This window comes from Condylura cristata, unplaced genomic scaffold (assembly GCF_000260355.1).
Source record: "Condylura cristata isolate star-nosed mole 26May11 unplaced genomic scaffold, ConCri1.0 scaffold00006, whole genome shotgun sequence".
Lineage (NCBI taxonomy): Eukaryota > Metazoa > Chordata > Mammalia > Eulipotyphla > Talpidae > Condylura > Condylura cristata.
In genome coordinates, this window is record NW_004567107.1 from 64,204,727 (window position 1) to 64,226,928 (window position 22,202).

General features: G+C 40.5%; 1 protein-coding gene across 1 annotated transcript in view; it reads left to right on the forward strand.

Annotated features, from left to right (window-relative positions):
• The first annotated feature begins 14,320 nt into the window (after positions 1-14,320).
• Positions 14,321-22,202, forward strand: part of DNAI1 (dynein, axonemal, intermediate chain 1) — a 34,765-nt gene continuing 26,883 nt past the window's right edge. Inside the window, exons 1-9 of the mRNA XM_012721258.1 lie at positions 14,321-14,338; positions 14,428-14,460; positions 15,786-15,884; positions 16,088-16,168; positions 18,397-18,523; positions 18,776-18,891; positions 19,137-19,256; positions 20,299-20,358; positions 21,812-21,946. Coding sequence (XP_012576712.1) covers positions 14,321-14,338; positions 14,428-14,460; positions 15,786-15,884; positions 16,088-16,168; positions 18,397-18,523; positions 18,776-18,891; positions 19,137-19,256; positions 20,299-20,358; positions 21,812-21,946 — 789 coding nt within the window. The remainder of the gene's footprint in view (positions 14,339-14,427; positions 14,461-15,785; positions 15,885-16,087; positions 16,169-18,396; positions 18,524-18,775; positions 18,892-19,136; positions 19,257-20,298; positions 20,359-21,811; positions 21,947-22,202) is intronic.

Consider the following 22,202-nt stretch of genomic DNA (forward strand, 5'->3'; position numbering starts at 1 on the left):
AGAAGATGAGGACTACTGTAACCCTTAAATTTGATAATTAGGAAGTCTTTTGGGACCTTGGAAAGAACAAAATCAGAAATAAAAGATTGAACAGCAGTAAAGACCATGTAAATAAGAATTTTCTTTTAAGAGATGGAAGTAAGACCTGCATATGTTAAATGCCAAGGAAAGGACCCAGGCATAGATAGAGAAGTTGAAGATGAAAGGGACAGATAAAATATTGACTAAAGCCAAGTGTCTGAGAAGGTGGGAGTGGATCAGTTGTGGGCAGGAGAAGGAACACTTTGTAACAGGAGAGGACAAAGAATGAAGGGAAGGATACATGTGATGATAATTTAGAGGTTTAGTGGCAGGAAGTTGAAAGTTTTCTCTCACTAGTGTTATGGAATTCCTTCTGGAAGTGATAACTAGAAAACAAATTTTGCCAATGGCTGTTCCATTTTGTTATGATTACAGTCATGCTATTTTCAGAGTTATGGTCTGAGGTTTGTCATGCACAATTATCAGATTACAAAACAGCTGTGAGCATTTGAGGCCAAAACTTGGTCTCCTCCACTGTTTACTGTGGAGCCTAACACATTGTTAATACTCAGTGCACGCCAGGTACTCGAATAATAATGGCAGAGAGCTCTTGTGCTTATCCCTGGGCTTTGCAGCCTGCAAGCTAATGCTTAAGAATAATTTGGTTCCAGCTGTGAACAAACCACACAAAAGTATTTTCTGCCAGTTAGAAATTTGTGTGAAGGGTTCAGTCTTCCCAATAGCTAAGGACTGACAGAGTTGGATGGAAGATGCAATCAGAGAACACAGCTGTCAATCAAACTTTGATTTCATGGCTTTGTGTCACAAAACACTGCTCTGCCCACGAAGCTACTGGATTCTGATTTATAGGGTGTCTTTATTCCCTTCATAATGTTACCTCCTAGATTTGAGAACTCTGAAAGTGGAAACAACTCAACTTTGTTCTTCCTTAGCTATCATCCTGGGATATGGCATATAGTATATATTTAATAAATAGTGGATGAATAACAAATTAGTTGATGAGTAAATCAGTGAATGACAGAAAGATATGTAATACAATATTCTGAACACTTGTTTTTCTCTCTGGCCACAAGAAGAGGCATGCCCCTTCTATCTCAGACAAAACAGATTAATTCTGTTAATAATTATGTGGGGTATTAAGCTAATTGTCCTATTTTTATTTTACTTCACATCCATTTTTTCATTTCATTATTTCCCCCCATACTTTATATATTTATTCTGAAATCTTGGTTTGGAACAAATTGGAATATAAATGGATTAAAAACTCTGCAGCATAGACCTGTGGATCCAAGCCTCCATATCTATGTTAGTGATCTTGTTCCCTTTTTCTACACTGCCCGTCTTTCCTCCTGTTGCACTTTATGGGCCTTGCAAACTCTAACACATATACTTGAATTAAGTTCTTTAAATTGCAAAGAACAGAGGCTCACTCAAGTTACCTCAACTAAAAGAGGGTAAAGGAGAGGTGGATGGGTATGTGGGGGGCGGGAAGGAGTTTGTAGTGAGTATTATAGATATACACATAGCCTAGATTGGAATTAGAAAATTACTTGTTCTGAAACAGATAGAGGTACTGATTACTTTTTCCATATCTCTATACTTCTCTATATCTCTTCACAGCTGCTTTTCATTCCCTGTTTTCATTTCTCCACTAAGCAATTTTTCTGTAGTTTCAAGTCCCTTTTAACTTTATCGGTTCTCTAGCTCACCATGGCCATTCTGGCATCTCTGTACTTTACAAGAGTCTGCAGCATTGTCTCCACCTAATCACTGGTTCTCTTTGGAGGCCCTGTTCAAACTCTTGGAGAAGGAATCTGATTGATCCTAGTTCATCTGTTCGTGGTAGGTATGAGGGACAAGATCCTGTGGCTCTTTAAATAACCCACACGTGGGCAGGGTAGTTTCGCTTAGAAGAAGCATAGTCTCTCCTTGGCTCTCTTCTACAGCAGGAATAACTTGCTGTACTACAAAGTAATTTGTACAGTGTTCTGATAAATCTCTCTTGTAAATTGCACAGAAATCTCAGATTTCTTCTAGTCTAACACCTTCATTCAGAGCTGAAATTTACATTACAAAAGGTGTTATTCCTTTACTTATTTATTTATTTTAGGGTGTGTGCCCCACAAGACCCAATTGCACATTTCTGCAATAAATTTTAAATGAAACACACTTTATATAAACTTTTTGGTGTATGGGACTTGGGGGTGGAGCATTTGATACTGGACTGGCTTCCCATTGTAAACAGCTATAATCCTAGATATACTGAGTTTTGGGCATTCCCTCAGGACAGTGATTCCTGAAGAAAGGAAAATATGAGTCAAATATTTTAGCCTCATTTTCTGCCTGGGGACAATTTCTTGATCATGGGTCAGGGAGCTGTATCCAAAGGAGAGCACAGTAATGTCAGTGAGTAACTCAGATGTTATAATTAGGAGGCAATAATTAAAACATATTTTATAAGTATATTTATGAACGTGTGGATATTGTCTTAATATATGGGTAAGTAATCTAGGCATAAAAATGAAAACTCTACAAAAATAGATATCAGAAATAAAAAATGGATGGGTCTAATAGATGAATATTAACCTGGATACATCAAAATTATCCAATATGAATAATAAAATACAAGGTTTAATAATAAATGACTTGTTGCTTAGTGATAGAAGGAAGGAGAGGAAGAAGAAAATATTTGAAGAAATAATCAAAATGTCATAAATTTAGTGGTATGAAGTAGTACCAGAAGCTCAATGAGCTTTAAGCAAGATAAATACAAAGGAAGAAAGAAAACTACACTAAGATCCCTTATAGTCAAACTACTAAAAACCAGTGATAAAAGTAAAATTTTGATAGTAATAATTAGATAAAATGATATCTTACATACAGAGAAACAATGTAGAAACTAAGGTTGGTTTATAAAAAGTAGAAGTCAGAAAACAATGGAATGACACTTAATGCACTAAAAGATAATTACTGTCTATTGTCAAAACAGAATTCTATATCCAGCAAAAGAGGCCTCAAAATGTAAGGTGAAAAATATATTCTCAGGTAAACAAAAGCTGAGAGAATTTGTCATCAGAAGACACTGACTACATGAAATGCTATAAAAGTGCTTAAGTTCATGAAAAATGAAATCTGGTAGAAATTTTATACATAATAGGGACCAAAAAGTACTGAAATTATAAATATAGAGGTAAAGATAAAAGACTAACTTTTTAAATCATTTTTCTTAGAAGATATATAATTGGCTAAAACAAAAATAATACCATTGTAAGGTGAGGCTTACACTGTATGCAGAAGTAAAATATATGACAACAATAAGGTAAAAGATAAAGTGGTTGTGGTGGTAAAGTAAAATAAGATGTTATAAGGTTCCTACACTATGAAGTATGAAATGGTATGATATTTATTCTTAGCAGGTGATGCTAAATTTAGGATGCATTTAGACGTCTTAGAATAAGAAGACACAAGTAAAAATAATTTTAAAAGGCACAACTAAAGAGCCAATAAGGAAATAAAATGAAATTTTAAAAATTAGTTGATACAAAGAAAGGCAGAAGAGCAGAGGGGCATAAACACATGGAAAATAATAGAAAACAAAGAGCTACATGGTGAAAACAACCATATGAATAATTACAGTTTAAGGCAGAATTTATCATGTTAGAAGGGAGGAAAAGCAAGACCCAAGTATGTTGCCTATAAGAAATACAATTTAAATGTAAAGACATAGAAAGCTTAAAACATTAAAAAAGTTGGGGGGGGGTGCCCTGGTGGTGCAGAGGGCTAAAGTATAGCACTATGAAGCTATGTTACTACAGCTTAAGTTTGATCCCTGGCCAGGGAGCTGACCCACATGGCGCAGCAGACCTCTCCTGTCTCTCCTGCTGCTCCCCTCAGCAGTGTATTTTAGCCAGTCTGCCTGCTTTGCTCCCCACTCTGTCTCTAGTGAATCCTCTCAAACCACCTTCCAGCACCTCTGGCCTGTACCCCAGTTCTAACATGCAATAAATAAACAAATATTTTTTAAAAATTAAAAAGTGAGGGCCCTCCCTGGTGGCGCAGTGGGTTAAAGCACAATACTGAGAAGCTAAAGCCACTTCCGCATGAGTTCAATTCCCGCCTGCCCCGGAGGTGACCACATGGCGTGGCAGACCTCTCCTGACCCGCCCGCTGCTCCCCTCAGCAGTGTACTTCATCAATCTGCCTGTTCTGTTCCCCACTCTGTCTCTGGTGAAGTCTCTCGCCGCCCCTGCACCTCTGGCCTGTACCCCAGTCTGTATGCATAAATAAATAAATCTTTACAAAAAAAAATTAAAAAGTGAGGAAAATACACATTAAGTGACAAACATAAGAAAGCTTGTGGCCATAGAACTAAAAGAAGGCTTTAAAATAAGGAGAATTCCCAGAGATAACTTGGAGCATTTCATTTTGATAAAGAGTCAGTCTATGAGGATACATAAAGTCACAAATGCATACATACCTATATAACAGAATTTTAAAATATTTGAATCCAAAATTAGTTAAAGGGAGAAATAGAAAAAAAAACCCACAATGATACTTGGAGATTTTAATACTCTCTTGGTAATTGAAAGATACAGCTCTGTTAACCAGCTTAACCTAAATAACATTTATAGAAGACTGTACCCCAAAACCGTAGAATGAAATTTGCACTCAAGAACTGCAGAATATATACAAAAATAGACCATATACTAGGGCAGTATAATGCCAATAGATTTCAAGGTACTAAAACTTCACAGATTTAAATTCAATTCAAATGTAATATCCATCATAACAAAAAGAATCTCAGTCTATTGGAATTAGTTTTTTTTTTTTTAAATATTTATTTATTTGTGCATACAGAACTGGGGTACAGGCCAGAGGCTCAGGGGCAGCAAGAGTCTTCACCATAGACAGAGTGGGGAGCAGAACAGGCAGATTGACGAAGTACACTGCTGAGGGGAGCAGCGGACGGGTCAGGAGAGGTCTGCCACGCCATGTGGTCGCTTCCGGGGCAGGCGGGAATTGAACTCATGCGAAAGTGGCTTTAGCTTCTCAGTGCTGTGCTTTAACCCGCTGCGCCACCAGGGGGGCCTATTGGAATTAGTTTTAGAAAAATGGAATTAAATTAAAACAAATAGGGTCTTCCTGGTGGCACAGAGGCTAAATCTCACACTGTCAAGCTATCACCAGCCACTGTGACCTGACTTCAATCCTTAGCCAGGGACCTAAGCCACATGGCATATTAGGTCTCTGCTGTCTTGCCCACTGTTCCGCTCAGCACTGTATTTCAGTCGGTCTTCCTGTTCTGCTCCTTACTTTGTCTTGGGTGAATCCTCTCACCCTCTGCACCTCTGGCCTACACCCCAGTCCTTGTATGCATAAATAAATTTAAATAAATAAAACAAATAGCAATATCTTACAAATCCTCAAATATTTAAAAGAATACACTTCTAAATAACCCTTCTGTCCAAAAAAAAAGCACATCAGAAATTTAAAAATCTTTTTAATTTTACTTTAATGACAAAGATATACCATCACAAACTGTGAGGTGCTTTAAAGTTGTGCATAATGGAAATGTATGGCTTTAAATGTTTATTTTAGAAAAAAGGGTTTAAATCTGTGTTCTGGGGAGGAAGCACTGTGGACTATGATGGAGGGCTATGAGTATCTTGGTAGTGGGTGTTAACCCATACCTTTAAATCATAAAAAAAAAAAAAGAAAATGCACGCAGTAGGTAAAAAGAAAGAGAAAAATAGAAAGAACTGTATATGTGTACAACCTATGTGTAAACCAGTGTAAAATAATACAGTGCCCTACTCGCTCCCTATACAGAATACACTAAATGGCATGATTGAACATCTAAGACAAATTCTAATTTTTTGATTAAATCATTTAGAAATAAATGGTCTAAGTTTCTGTCTTAAGAAAATAGAAAATAATAGAGACAAATTTTGTTTTCATCAATTACATTTATCTTACTGATTTTTCCACTTATTGTTTCATAGAAACAGTGAAAAAAGACAATAGAAAAATCAGAAGTTGGTTCTTTGAACAAGCTTAAACTTCTCAGATTTTATCAAGATATATAGTCAATAGCAAGAATGAAAACTGAGACATCACTATGAATCTATAGACATTCAAAAGAATAATAAGGGAATACTATCAACAACTTTATGGCAATAAATTCAGTAGCTTAGAGGGTGTGAACAAACTTCTTGAAAAGTATAGTTAACTTCAATTGATACAAGAAAAATGGAAATTATGAAGAGTCCATACCTAATTAAAGAAACTGAACACATAATTTAAAATCGTCCTATAAAGAAAGCCCACACTCAAGTGGTTTTACTGATGAGCTGTATCAAAATTGCTAGAAATAAATCTTACACAAATTCTTTCAGAAAACAGAGAAGGGAACAAGTTTCAAATCATGTTAATACTGGCAGCATAACCCTGATATAAAATCAGAGCTTTTACAAGAAAAGAAAATGATAGACTAATACCCATTATGAACATATAAGCAAAAATTCTGGCAAAATATTACCAAATCTGCTTGAGAAACATAAAAAGAAGAATGTATCAAACCAAGAGAGGTTTATCACAATAATGCAGAGTTAGCTCTTCATATTGAAAAAAAAGAAAAAAGGAAAACACTCATACAATGGATTTAGGGAAAAACAGTAAGACTCAATGAGATAACTTCTTTCAATGTAGTGTTTAGTAAACTGAAAGATGCTATAAAAATGGAAGTTTTTAAAAATCATTACTACCCATGTTTTGTGTATGTGTGTGTTTATTTATTCACCACTCCTCACTTCCCACTTACCCTTTCTCCCTGACCTTTTTTTTCTTAACTTAGAAACTTCACTTACTTTGTTGGTGTCCACAAGTTTTAATAATTATTTTACTTATATGTCAAATCAACTGTTAATAGGTTTCCAGTATTTGTTCTTATTCTCACTTGTCTTGCTGCACATAATTCCCTCAGCCAACTTGCATTTTGCTGCAAAAAGCAACATTTGATGTTTTCTATGGCTGGATAATATTACATAGTGTGGCTACATAGTATCTTCATAGTCCAGTCTTTGGTGAGTGGGCACTATTTAATTGAAAGAAAATGTTGTTATTCATCTGTTGGACACCTGAGATTTATAGGCTCCTTTCTGATAAAGACTTCTTGGGACTTAGACAACACTTTTCAGCTATTCAATTAATGTCCTTATAATGGTACTCAATTGCATAGAATACCATGATAGAATAATAAAACAATAATATTCACAAAGGCTATCATGTTACTTGAGGATTTATTGAGTACTGAACTCTGAGTTGGGTTCTCTTTAATTATTTTATCCTTATGGCCACTCTAAAGAGTTATAGATGAGAAAATGAAAATTTAGAGATAAAATACTTTGCTTAAGTTCTCAGTTTTGCCAGAGCTAGGCACCTAGCCAAAGCTTACTCTGAAGTTCCAGTTTTTAAACCTTCTTCTCTCTTTCCGTTTGAAGCCTTAGATGAGTAGGGTCCCTTAGAGTTGGCTTCCAACCACCTGGGCTTCTGAGGTTGCATGAGTCTGGTCTTGTAGTTCTTTTTCCTGCATTGTGAGTACTGTGCTAACACTTCATTAATAGTAAAGAAAAACCTCCTTAACTTTGCTGATTTTTAAAATTCTTAATTAGCATTTTAAATTATAAAAGTAATATGCATTCATATTAAAAGTATTAAAACCATAACAACAATGAGAATAAGATAAACAATATTCATCTCCTCACTATTCTGTCATAGTCCTTGAACCAAACCACAGTCAACAGTCTATTCCAGAAATTTTGTATGTGTACACAAACATATATACACTTATTCTTTTTTTTTAAAGATTTATTGATTTATGCATAGAACTGGGGTACAGGCCAGAGGTGTGAGCAGTGAGAGGATACACCAGAGACAGAGTGGGGAGCAGAACAGGTGAAATACACTACTGAGGAAAGCAGCAGGTGAGTCAGGAGAGGTCTGCTGCACCATGTTCTGTCACCTCCTTGGCTGGAGAATGGAATTCATGCTACAGTGGCCAGTGATAGCTTCAGAGTGCAGCAACTTAACCCCTTGTGCCACCAGGGAGACCTATACACTTATTCTTTTTTTTTTTTTATTATACAGAATTGGGGTATAGGCCAGAGATGTGGAGGGTGAGAGGATTCACCAGGGACAGAGTGGGAAGCAGAACAGGCAGATCGACGAAGTACACTGCTGAGGGGAGCAGTGGGCGGGTTAGGAGAGGTCTGCCACGCCATGTGGATCTCCTCTGGGGCAGGCTGGGATCAAACTCATGCGGAAGTGGCTTAAGGTTCTTAGTGCAGTGCTTTAACCCGCTGCGCCACCAGGGAGGGCCCCACTTATTCTTAAAGTAAACCAATGGGTAATTTATTCATATAACTTACTTTTTTTTTTATTTAACAATATACCTTGGAGAGTTTTCTATAACAATACATAAAAAGTTTACCTCATTCTTCTTAAAATATGCTTAATATCCTATTGAATGTCTAGACAGTGATCTACTTAACTAAGCCTCTGTGAATAATTTGGTTCCCCCCCAACTTTTAAAATATTACAAAGGAGACTCCCCAATGGCCCAGAGGTTAAATGTCAGTACTACCACTGTGACTTTCCCCTGCATGGCTGAACTCTATACCAGCAAGGGAGGTGGCCCACAGGGTGCAGCAGACCTCTCCTGTCTCTCCCACTGTTCCACTTAGCAGTGTATTTCAGTGGGTTGCTTATTCTGCTCCCCACTTTGTCTCTGGTGAATCCTAGCACCCCACCTCTGATTTATCCCCTAGTTCTACACACACAAAAAAATAAACAAAAATGTTTTAAAATAAATAAAATTAAAAAAATAAAACATTACAAATAATCCTGCAACAAGTAATTTTATACAGATTTTTCAAGGAATAAGTGAAGAAAGTAGAGTTGCTAAGTCGAAGGGTGTTTCCATTTAAATTTTTGGTACATGGTAGTGGGTGAAATGGGGAAAGGGGTCAATTGTATGATGATGGATGGAAGCTATACTTTGGATATTGATCATGATTTAGGGTATACAGCTGTCAGATTATTGTACTATGCCCCTAAAACTATATAATGTTATAAGCCAGTATAACCTCAATAAAAATATATTTGGAAAAATAGAAATAAAATAAATGACTGAAATAAAAGGTAAAGCCAAAAACTTAATTTTTGGTAGACATTGTCAAATAACCCAACAAAAAGTTTGTATTAGCAGTCCCCAACAGTGTACAATAAAGCCTATTACCCTACATCTAGTGTTTCAAAATCTGAAATCTCTTTCAACTGCGTTAATTGACTTGTGTGTGATTTGGAGGATGACTAAACTCAGAGATTTAAAATGCAGTCAGTATAGCTAGAGGAAGATTTGTTGGTGAATTACTGTTCCTTTGGGACTGGGAGCTTTTACTCTTTTAGAAACGGAAACTGCAAGCTGGCGAGGTATTTAGTTTCAATTTGGCTTAATGGAAACCTGTTAGTGAGTTTTAAAATAAGGACCAAGACAACCGAAATGGTAAACGAAGTCTCCTGGATCCCAGGAGGGAGAATGCAGTGTCTGTGGGTTTCCGTGTTTCCAAGAGCCCCTCTTTCCAGAAACAATCATATCTCAGCATTGGACTCTTTGGTGGAGATGTGAGGTTCTTGTCATCCCTAGGGGGAGTGCTTCCTGTGGGCTTAAAGGCCTTACTCCTATGTGAGGGCAGATCAGGACAGCTGGAAATATAATGCTGCCAGCTGTCACTTGGGGAGCACAAGCTCTGACCAAGCACCACAGCATTACTTTATGTGCAGTCCTTTTTTAAAAAAAAATACTTACAGCAAGCCTAGGGTTATCTAAACAGACTCCACTGTGATGCCCAGATAAAAGATAAAAATAGAATTCTGGGCCTCCCTCGTGGCCTAGGGGTTAAGTCTTAGTGCTATCACTGGCTACAATCTCAGCCATGATGCTAACCTCTCCTATCTTAGTGAAAATGTTTTCCATTTTTGTACCACTGGCTTTGCTGCTCCCCTCAGCAGTGTATTTCAGTACATCTGCCTATTCTGCTCCCCACTTCTCTCATCCCCCACACCTCTGGCCTGTACCCCAGTCCTTGTGTGCATAAATAAATAAATCTTTTTTTTTAATCAAAAGCAATAGCTAGAGTTTTTGATCTCTTCACCAACCCTTAAAATATCTTCAAGGACAAAATGTTGCTTACACTGTTTAGTGAGTCGCATACCGAAACAAGTTTAAGTATAGGGGATGTCATGTGGGTGGGAATAATAATCATCTGTTACATTCACCAAAATTTTCAGTTTCAAAACACTCACTCACGGCTGTGAGGGGAAAAGAGTAAACAGGGGTATACATCATGTTAAAGGGCTTGGAATTCAATGCATAGCTGCTGAGGAGCTTGGAGGCTTTAAATAGAGAGTGAGATCATCAGATCTATGTTTTAGGAAGATAGTGATTAAGAGTTTGCATTCAAAGCTATCACCTTTGGGTTGGTTGCTTGGTCATTCTATGACTCAGTGTCCTCGTCTATAACATACGAATAATGATAGCTCCTTATCCCACTGGATAGGATGGTTGTGAAGATAGATGAGATAATGTACATAAATGACTGGGCCAGAGTGAGTGCTCAATAGCTAAAAATGATAATAATGATAATAATTATTAGAGTTGAGAGAAACTGAAGTCAGGGAGCGCAAATGTAATTAGGCAAAAAGCAGTAAGTTCCTGAATCAGGGGTTTATAAGTAGAGAGGATAGTTAAGAATAATATTAAAGAGCTAGAGTTGTTTGATTTTGAAATATGGAGATCAAGGAAAGGACAGATATCTTTGATGATTCCCCATTTCTGACCTAGGAGGCTGAGTGAATGGTGACACACTGGAGTGAAGTGGAAAATACTGGAGGAAGTGGAAATTTGTGGTGGAAAAAAAAAGTATAATAGTGGTGAAGGTGAAAAAGAACACAACAAAGAGTGTTTTTAAGATATTAGTTTCAGGGCCCTCCCTGGTGGCACAAGGGGTTAAAGCACAGCACTACAAAGCTAGCTGCATCCCTGGCCAGGGAGGTGACCCACATGGCACAGCAGAACTCCTGTCTGGCCTCCTGCTCCTCTCAGCAGTGTACTTTGTTAGTCTGCTTGTTCTGCTCCCCACTCTGTCTTTGGAGTATCCTCTCACCACTCCAGTAGCTCTGGCCTGTATCCCAGTTCTATATGCTAAATAAATAAATCTTTTTTAAAAAAAGATATTGAGTTTTAGTACTTTGTCACGAGCTTGAGCACAAGATTCTAGGAAGTCTAGGCTACAGAAACATATTTGAGGCAGAAGTTATAGGTGGACATGAGCATCCAAGAGGAGGTTGTAAACTAAGAAGACTACCCCCCTCCCTTGAGTGGTCAAAGATTTTGAGGAAAAGCTGTTAGAGAGGTTGGTGACATGAAAATGAAGGTGGAGAAGTTTCAGGAAGCAGGGAGGCCTCAGCAATGGCAAGTCTTGTAAGAGGAACTAAAAAGTGGTCATGAGGCAGCTGAGCTGTTGCCAATACCCATCCAAGGTATCGGCTTGGTGAGCTCCATCCAAGCTGGACTCTATACTAATGGTCCACAGGTGAATGAGAGTTTCTACCATTGGGACACTCACTAAAATCTTTAACAATGAAAATAGAAAAAGGCTGTACTGTGAAGGAACTCAGGCTGGGATATCAGTTATGCTGTTGGTCACCAGATCTAGGGGTGCTGGTCACCAGATTTAATTTGGCTGCAGGGACCTAGGGGTGCTTCGCTCTTCTGTAGATATCCTCCTTTGACCAAATAAAGTGACCTACCTAGTCAGGAGAAGAGGACATTCTTTTGTCAACAGTATAAAAATAGTGGACCTCCCTTGCTGGACTCTCCAAGTTCCCTTCCAACGTGCACCAGTTTTACATATCTTTTCATAATACTACCCCCTTTGGCAGACCCAAATCCAGAGACAACAGTGTCTAACAGTTTGAAGACAGTGTCAAAGATCCTTCATTTCATGACATCCAGTAGTGTGATGATGCTGGGAGGGGGGAAATCTTCGCTCAAACTGAGGGAAGGAAGATAGGAGAAAGAGGGCATAGTGTCAGGATTAGGTAAAGGACTGGTAGAGGCTAGTTGATTTTATTAGGCAGGGACAGTGGGAGCAGAGAGGGTAAGGGAAAATGGCATTCCTGGAAGGAGGGATGGTAAAACAAATGTACAGAGGTGGGAGTGCTCAGGCCATGGACAGGAAATGTGAGTAGTTTGCTGGGCTGCATCTCAAAGCACTAGAACATGAGGGATGGGAGAGCCGGCTGGAAGGGAGACTTGGGGCCAGATGATAGTGGTTCTGAGGGCGTTTGGACTTTCTTCTTCTGTGGTTTGACGACTTCTGGGGGAACCATCAAAGGCTTTGCAGGAATTCAGCCTTGTCTGTCTCAGGCTTTTCCTTCTGGAAGACCAAGGGCCCAAAGTGGCAGCCTGACATTCAATCTCCTTTGTCATGGTTGGAAGTCAGGGCTGTAGCTGATTTCATTGGCCTGTTTTGCATTTATTATAGTGTGGCTTTTATAGTGTGTTAATTGAAATATTTCCAACTGCCAAAAACAATTACACTCAAATTGCCTTGTCAGTTCTTTTATTGCCAGATAAATGTTTTACAGACATATTTACGGGGGGCAGTGGTAACTGGATCTCGTTTTCTATTTAACTCTGGCAGTTTGGGTTGGGATTGGCTCTCCAGTGCTCTGTTGTGGGCCAGAAAGCTGTTGGACGTTGTGACGCTTCCATCCTGTTACCTAAGGGATCAGAGTCTCTTCAAAGGAAAGCCAGTTTGTGGTTCACAAGGCTTAGCCTCAGAGAAGGGTTCCCATCGCTGGGAACCCTGGCAACCTGGCAGAAATTTGAATCCTGCTGTCTGCCCTACCAGCAGCAATCCCAGCCCAAGCTGAGACATGTTCTTCTCTCCCCCTGGACTTCCTTTTCTCCTGCCATCATCAAAGCCTCTCCCACAGATTCTATCATGTAAAAGCTAGAATCCAGCTAGTCTAACTCCCCCCTTTTGCATTACGGGATACAAGCCCCAGAGCCATCTCTGAGATCACATAGGCAGTCTATGAGAACTGGGGACACAAATCTTTTTCTAATGTGCCATACTGCCTCCGACGCATGCCCTTTGATTTCCCTATTGCCTTGACCCTTCCAGTGCTAGGCCAGCTTTGTGCAAGAGTCCCTTACCCCCTCAAGAGCCCCTCAGCTTCCTCTGATGTCCCTCTAGTTCAATCATCTGACATACCTAATTGTTATATATATATATATATATATATATATATATATATATATATCACAGGACTTTGGTTTCTTTTGTGGGAATTTTCCTCTCTGTTGCTGTTCCTTTGCCTTTGCATGTACTGTTTTCTCTTTCTGCAAAGTCCTCTAAATAACATTTTCTCTACCTGAACAACCCATTCTTGTCCTTTGATACCCAGCTAAGAAATCACCACATTGCCTGAGTAGATGCCTCTAGACACACTTGTAGCACTCTGAGCCCACATGTATCTATTGCTGGCACAGAGTGGCCTTTCAAGGGAACACAGGCTGAGTGACTGAGTGACTAAACAATCCTAATCACATTCATCTGTCTGGTTGCCTGACACATAAATATTACAGATGTTTGACAAAGGTTTATCTAGTTGAATTGAGCATACTGCTCTTAGGAACATAAAATTTTAGCATGCTACACCTGGAAGTTCATCATATCCAGTTCTATGAATTTTAACAATGAGGAAACTGACACCCAAAGAAGAAAAACATTTTTTTTTCAGAGTTACAAGTACTAGTGGATTTGATGGCACTTCATTTATTTGTTCAATAAGTATTTTGAATTGCCTGCTATATTGTGAGTGCTGTTTGAGATGCTGGAGATACAGCAGTGTACAAAACAAAGTACCTGCTCATAAAGACTTACATTTGTCCCAAATAAGTGTTTATGAATATGATCTGCCCTCAGAAATCCACTTCATGTCTAGCACAGAGTGGTGCTCTTAGAATATACTCTACAAATGTTTGTTAAACAAATGGCAAAAAGAAATGCCAGTGCTGACTTACCAGGTAACTGTCAGTGCCACGTGGGTCAGTGCCACGGGCGCTGGAATGGGGTTGCTTCAGATACAGGATCTCTGATTGGGCTAAGCTGCCCCTAAGAGAATGGCTCCTAAGACTTGGGGAAGTTCAATGTCGTTTGTCTGCAAGGTCTGTGGGCGCAAGTCTCCCTGAAATCCTATTTCTGAGATTCCCATGGTGATTTGCTTATGATTTACCTTCTGTTTATGTTCTTTCAGAGCATCAGCGTGGGCAAAGGCACCAAGAAGAGAGTAAGTGCTGGGACCACCACAATCTCTCAGCAAGAAGCTAATGGCATTTTTTTCCTTTTGAAAACATCACCTATATATTTTTTAAGATTCAAATGAGCAAAAAGAACGCTAAAATCGCCCTTAAACCTACCACCCCAGGAAATGTCCTGCTAATGTGTGGTGTTTTATCCTGCCAGATTTTTCTATTTGTACATAAAAATCACAAGTATTTATTTTTTAAATGGAATCAAAACTGTATGTTATTTTGTAATCTGCTTTTCACATAATATATTTAGAGAACCTTCCATTGCCAATACGTGCACTTTTATAGCATCATTTAAAGTTACTGCATAATATTTTACCATATGTTCCTTAAGGTCAGACCAACATTTGTTCAACATTGTTGAAGAAATTGCTAGACATTTAAATATTTCTTCCTTTTCATTATTATAATTAATCCTCCTACAAACATACAAGCTCTTAAACTTTGCATATCCTTAGTTAGTCCTTTAATATAAATTCCTTTACATAAAACCTTGGGTCAGAGAGTATAAATACGTATTTTTTTTTTTATAAATATTGCCAAGTTGCTCTTTACAAAAGTTGTGCTATTTTTTGGGCTTCCATATTCCTGCAGCCTCACCAACACTAGATATTTTTTATGTTTGTTTAGTTTTCACCAGTTTAAAGCTTTTTTTAAATGCCCTGTTTTATATTGTACATCTTTGATCACTATTGTTATGGGCTACTTTGGCAAAGTGCTTAACTGTCTATCATGGGAAGGAAAACTTTTAGTCCTTGCTATTTTTTTCTTGCTCCAAGGACATGATGGTACTGAGGCTTAAGATTACCAAGTACTGAGAGAACTGCTGTAAGAGTACCCTTAAGGTAGCACATTGGAAGGTAATGTGAGAGGTTTGCAGTGAAGAATTAGAGCTGAGGCAGCTTAAAGAACAGCTGCATGTCCTTCAATTTTGCATAGAGTCCTGCCTTTGGCAGTTGGTCCTGGCTGTAGCTTTCAGTCTGTATAGGAGGCAGGGAGGAACCAGTTCTCCTGGCGTTGCTAGGAGACCTAAGACCCATCACAATATTCCAGGAAAGCCTTGACCCCAGGGGCTAAGGTGACCCTGATCTTCCAAGCAATGAGAACTCTGGCCTGACCAGTTCTCTGGACTCTCCCACAGTGACCTGTAGTACATTTTGTCATCTATGTATGTACTTGGCTTACAGGAGGATTTGCAAATGAAGGGACTTCTTGTAGCACAGCTTGTTTATGTAAGCCAAATAGCCCTCCGGATCCTCACATGAGGGTTTCGTTTGTTTGTTTGTTTGTTTGTTTGTTTCAGGAAGAAGAGGTAGGGACTGAAGTGACAGAAGGGGCAGATGAATGGGCTCAATCCAAAGTCACAGTTAGACCCCCTGACCAGCTGGAGTTGACTGATGCGGTGAGTGAAGAGCATCCTGCTTTAGTTCCTTCTCCATCCTCCAGCCTCAGAGATATGTTCAGCCATAGTGATAATTAGGAGCCTGCATAGAACCTGGGGGGAGATGTCTATTGACACCCTGGAGGCAGGGGGAGGGTTCTCTCAGGCCACAGTGGTGTTGAGGGCCCTCCATAGATGATCTTCTTGGTATTCCTCTCCCTTAGGAATTAAAGGAGGAGTTCACCCGAATTCTGACAGCCAACAACCCACATGCACCCCAGAACATCGTCAGATACAGCTTCAAAGTAAGTCAGCCCCGCCAGGCAGAGCTTCTGAGTGCTGTTTGTCTTGGCAATAACTTTCTATGCTGTGAAAACTTCACAGATCTTCAAGAGATCAAGAGATTGCCTAGGCTGGAACCCTGAGACTTTTCATGGAATTTTCCAGAGACATTGGAAATTTTTCATGATTCTCCCTTGTGGTCTTGCAAATTGTATAGTATTGAGTGCCCTACAGAGTCACTCTTTTCAAGAATCCTTGAAGTGAATAATTTGGTTAGAAAAATACTTTCCTAATTGGTACAGCAAGGTTTTCATTAACATCAACTATTGGGCCTTCAGAAGTCTGGTGCTCCTCCAGCCAGACACCTGGGTGGAATCCAATACTCACCCTATAAGGATCTGACCTTCCCCCACCTCACCATCTACATTCCCCAAACTCCCAGTGTCCCTGCCTGGGAGGAATCCTCACAGGGTCTGTTCTCTGTGTCTCCCGAAAACAGGAATCCTATCAGGTCCTTCCTTTGAGCCACATGGCGTGAGTGCATTCTCACATGGTAGACACATATATGGCACATCTTAAGAGGGAGAACACAGTTTTCAGGCATTGCAAGGCCAGATCCTGTGAGGACTGACAGTAGAGAACCTCTGAGTATAATGTGAGCTAAAGTGGAAGTAATGCATGTTTCTTATTTCATTATTTTAAGATCCATTTGTTCTGTGCTTGTGTGCCAGTGTCAGGTTCTCTAATAGACCTTCTACAAGTGATAGTTCATTAGATCTTCACATGTCTTTGATACAGGAATTATTATTTTCATGTTACAGAAACCGAGGTGAAATTAAATGAAGCCGATTACAAAAGTCAAACAGCAAAAATTCAAAGCAAAATTTGAACCGGTTTGTCTGACTCTAAAGTCATACTGTTCCTTTAAACAGCAACAACAAAATATATATATACATACACACACACATATATATAACTTATTTTGGGGCTCTTCCTGGTGGTACAGCAGGCTAAACCACAGCACTATGAAGGTATTCACAGCCACTGCAGCACGAGTTTAATCTCCAGCCAGGGAGCTGACCCACATGGCGTGGCAGACCCCTCCTGACCCACCCACTGCTCCCCTCAGCAGTGTACTTTGTCAGTCGGCCTATTCTGCTCCCCACTCTGTCTTTGGTGAATCCTCTCACTGCCCCTGCATCTCTGGCCTCTACCCCAGTTCTGTATATATAAATAAAGAAATCTTTAAAAACAAATAAATAAATATAACTTATTTTGACTATATAACAAAAACTCATAGTAAATTTTTCAAAAATTAAAAAGAACAATGAAAAGTAAACCTTCCCTTCTCTTGTTTCCTATCCTAGACAGACAGTCATTATTGTTTCTTTCTTTCCTTAAAACAACTCCATTGAAATTGATTTTACATAACATACAATTACCTATTTAAAATGTACAGTTCAATGACTGTATTCACTGCTTGTGCAACTATCACCGCAGTCAATTTTAGAACATTTTCATTTCCCCCAAAAGAAACACTGCACCCCTGAGCAGTCATTCCCAGAATCCCATCTCCAGCCTAAGGCAACCACTGCTATGTTCCCCATCTCTAAAATTTACCTGTTCTGGATATTTCATGTCAAAGGGATGAAAAAATGTGATTGGCTTCTGTTGCTGAATGTTTTCAAGATCCAGTCATGCTATAACATGTGTCAGTACTTCATTTCCTTTTATTGCCAAATGATATTCCATTGTATGGACAGACAATGTTTTATTTATCCTTTCATCAATGTGTAAACATGTGAATAGTTTCTAGCTCTTGGTTACTGTGAACAATGCTGCTATGGACATTTACGTACAAGTTTTGGTCGACAGTTTCTTGAACATTCCACTTCTTATTTAGGATTGGGTAGCTAGGCAGTAACGTAGCACAGGGGAGGTGATGCGGACGTACTTGCCCTTACTCCTTCCTCTTCATCTTTGTAGTAGTGACAGCAGTAGCTGAGGTTCAACATGCAGCTCTTGGTCAAATAAGTCTTTGATGAAATTTGAAAAAAAAGCACTTCGTCTCATTTGCCTCCTCTTTAAACTGGAATGCTGTGAAAACTTCAGGTTAATTGAATACTTGGTGAATCATATTTCTGTTAACATAAATGGACTCTCTTAGGCCTTCAAGAATGAAAGTGGACTACATTCTGACTCTAGTCCTTTTGGGGGACCCCTGACCTAATTAAGGACCCTCTCGTCTTAGGAAGGAACATATAAGCTTATTGGCTTTGTGAACCAGCTGGCAGTTCACTTCAGCCAGGTTGGGAACCTGGTTCCCAAAGACTCGGATGAAGGCCGACGGCAGCACTACCGTCATGAGTTAGCAGCAGGTAGGTCTCTGGGCCTGCTGCCAGTATAGGTTCTGGTCCCTTCTCTCTGTCTGTTCTAGGGAGTATCAGAACTTTGCAGAGCCTCTACTTAAAGCCCAACCGCTGGCTCTCTGGAAGCTAACCCACGAGGCTCAGGCCAAGGGGATCCCTGCAGCAGGTGGGGTCTGACAGGCAGGAACCAAGACAGTCTGCCCTGTCGAGGGTTGGGGGAATGGGACTAGGCTTTGTGCTCATCAGCAATATCCTACCAAGATTCTCAGGACTCTGCCAGGGTGGTGATTTCAGAAGCAGAAATCCTTGAAGAAGAAGAAGAGCCCAAGGAAACAGAAGCTGAAGCTGAGAGTCAAGGAGATTTGCTTGCAGCTGAGGTACAGTATGCTATTTCTCCCCACCCCTCCCCTCCGGCTCCAGTTACTGATAGAGGCTTCAGACTGACTCAGCATGGGGGCAGGAGACAGCAGGGCTAAAGGGGCAGTTAGATACAATACTTCTGGCATCAACACCTTCTCTGCTTCCACCCTATTCCAGGATAGAACTCTTCTCACTCCCAATTGCCCACCACCTTCTTCCACAGCTGAGTCCTGCTCCCCGGGTCTTTTTTTTTTTTTTTCAGGCTACTGAAAAAGTGATTGAAGAAGAATTGATGACTCCTAAGCAGCCCAAGGAACGAAAACTCACCAACCAGTTCAACTTCAGTGAGAGGGCCTCCCAGACTTTCAACAACCGCCTCCGGGTAGAGCAGCCCCTGCCCCTTTATTTCACCACTCTGCACAGTGAATGGCAGAGAAGAAGCAGGCCCTCAGCATAGCAGGGGAGACAAGGCTGATACCATGGTTTTTTCTTGAAGAAGAGCTAGAAGTGTGTGTTCAGGTCCTATCAGCCACCCAGGCAAGAGGTCAGAGAGAGTTAGTAGCAAGGAGGTGGAGCCTCTACTGAAAGACTGAAACATGAATTGGGATTTGAAGAGGAGGTAAAAGACAGGATCTGGGAAGAGAGATAAGACAGAATATGCTGGGATAGGGGTAGGGGCTAGAAGTCACTTTGACTGAGTTGATAGGCTCTGTGGTAGACTACTTGGGTAAAGTGAGAAGAGTTCCCTCTGTCATGAGTATGGAGCATACAGAACAGCAGGCTGAAAGAACTTCTCAGAGTTGGGGGAGAGACTTACATATGTAAAGAGTGTTCTGCAGAAATGAACCTGTGAGTAGAAGGTTAGGGTCCTAGGGGAATGTGGAGGGGATTGGCAGTCCTGATCATGCTGTGTGGTCCCTATGCAGACATTCAACAATCAGTGATATAATTGGGCAGGGGTGCGTGCATTCCCTTGGTGGAGCCAGAGACCACAGTTTTAGGGAGAAGCCAGTTTTAGGGAGAAGCCAGTTTTAGGGAGAAGCCTTCTCAGGGTGAGAAATGTTAACTCAACGGCCTGCCAGAGGTTGAACTCTATGTCCTGAGCCTGGAGGCTGGCCACAAACCTCACTTCTTGCAGATGTGTCCATCCTCTTCTTAGAGATTTTTTTAGCTGAAACTGGTACAAGTATGCCTCATTTCTGTCTCCTTTCTAGTTTAGGCTTCTTTTAAAGGAGACTTGGATGGAAAAAGTGTAGACTTTCACTGTGTCAGTCAGTCCTTTACCCAAACCTTTCTTTACTGTGGGACAGCTCTGTGTCCCACCCTTCCCTTAGCTTCAATGAAGTGCTTCACCCATGGATATAAGTTGGGTTAAATAAGGAATAGAGGCTTTCTGTGTGTTTCCTGTTGCCATTGTTTTCTAGGATCGAGAATGTCAGATGGAACCTCCTCCCAGGACAAACTTTTCAGCTACAGCTAATCAGGTGAGACTCTGGGCCAGTCTAAAAGCCATCACTGTTCTCCAGCCTCCCACCCCAAGCATTCTTGTCTTGCTCAGTCACAAGGGAGACTGGTGTGGTCAGAGATTCCTCAGGCATTCTTCCCTCCTTATCCACTTCTCTGCTCATTGTCCAGGCTCTGAATACCATGTCTATGACACAGTAGGTCCTTACCCTGTAAGCTCTGGACCAGTCACAAATATACAGGTGGACAGGTCCAAAGTGGACAGGTAGCTTCTGTAGTTCCTCCAAGGCCAGGGAGAATATTTGTCCCCATGGACTCTCTGCAGCCCTTGGCAACCCCTGGCTGATTCTGACATTTCAGCTCTCTGGCCCTGCCTTTTCAGTGTTTCTGCAGACCCTCCTTCCCCTTCCATTCCTACTGAATAGTCATGCTAATTCAGACAGGATGTGGTGCCAGAAGACCTGAGCCCAAGCCCCAACTCTGATGCTCATACTATTAAGATCCTTATCCTATTAAGATGCCATCCCCCTTAATACTTCACTTTCTCTGTAAAGTGAAGACAACAAGCTTCCTTTCAGGAGGACTATGAGTGTGGGAATAAATGCTGAGGTGTTTTTGAAGTATGGAGTACTGACCTCTGGGTGAATTGTTAAATGTAAGGTGTGCCCATCTGGCCTCCAGGTGGCAGTGACTACCCAGCTCTGGGGAGCACACAGTGTGATCTAGGACATTTGGCAGCCCCACATCCTTGCTGCTCTTTCTATTATTCTTTGGTTTCTCTTGCAGTCAGATTCAATTTGCAAGTGTACCCTTATGTTTTGTTTATCTTTTTATGCTAAGAAGGGGTAGTCAGTGATGTAGATTTATTTACTTATGTATACAGAACTGGGGTGCAAGCCAGAGTTACAGGGGCAGTGAGAGGATTCACCAGATACAGAATGAGGAGCAGAACAGGCAGATTGACAAAGTACACTGGTGGGAAGAGCAGTGGGCGGATCAGGAGAGGTCTGCCAGGCCATATGGATCACCTCCGGTGCTGGGGATCAAACTCGCATTGAAGTAGTTGCAGCCTGCTTGCAGTGCTGCTACTTAACCCGTTGTGCCGCCAGGGAGGGCCAAGACATTTTAAATATATATTTTTTAATGTCATTTTTTGATTTCCTAGTTCAAAGTCCTTTAAGTTCTTCCTGGTGGGGGTTATAGGCTGGAACAATAAGGTTCTCTAGCCGATAAACCAGGCCGTGAACTTCAAGGTGAATTAACTCAGCCCAGGAGAGCCCTGAGAGCTCCTTCATTCCTGCCCAATGACTGGCAGTTAGAAAGAAAGACAGATATTGGGTTACACTGGGTAAAGTAGAGGATGCCATGGCAGGGGATCACGTGATAGACTCCTCAGGACCCTAAAGCTGAAGAAGAGATGATTGGGTGAAGAATTTTCCCTGTGTTGACTCCTCTCATCTCATCTTTGCCTAGTGGGAGATCTACGATGCCTATATAGAAGAACTCGAGAAGCAGGAAAAGACCAAAGAGAAGGAGAAAACAAGGACCCCAGTGGCCAAAAAAATGGGGAAGATAACCATGAGGAAGATGATGTCTATGGAGTCCCAGGTTTGGTGAGGGTTATCATGACCTTGTCACAGGGAATAAATGAGCAGGAACTTGGCCCCTGGGAAGACAAGCCTAGGGTATCTGGAGGGTTTCTGTGGGAAGATGAGGAGAGCTACAACTGCCTCTGGCATTCCACACTTTCCCTCTCTCCCTCATTTTATATAGGTTGAGAGGCTTTCAGGAATTCAGTATTGTTAGGCTAAGGAATAATAGAAGACAAGAAAGTTATGGGGAGTTCACTGTGTACCTGAAAGAG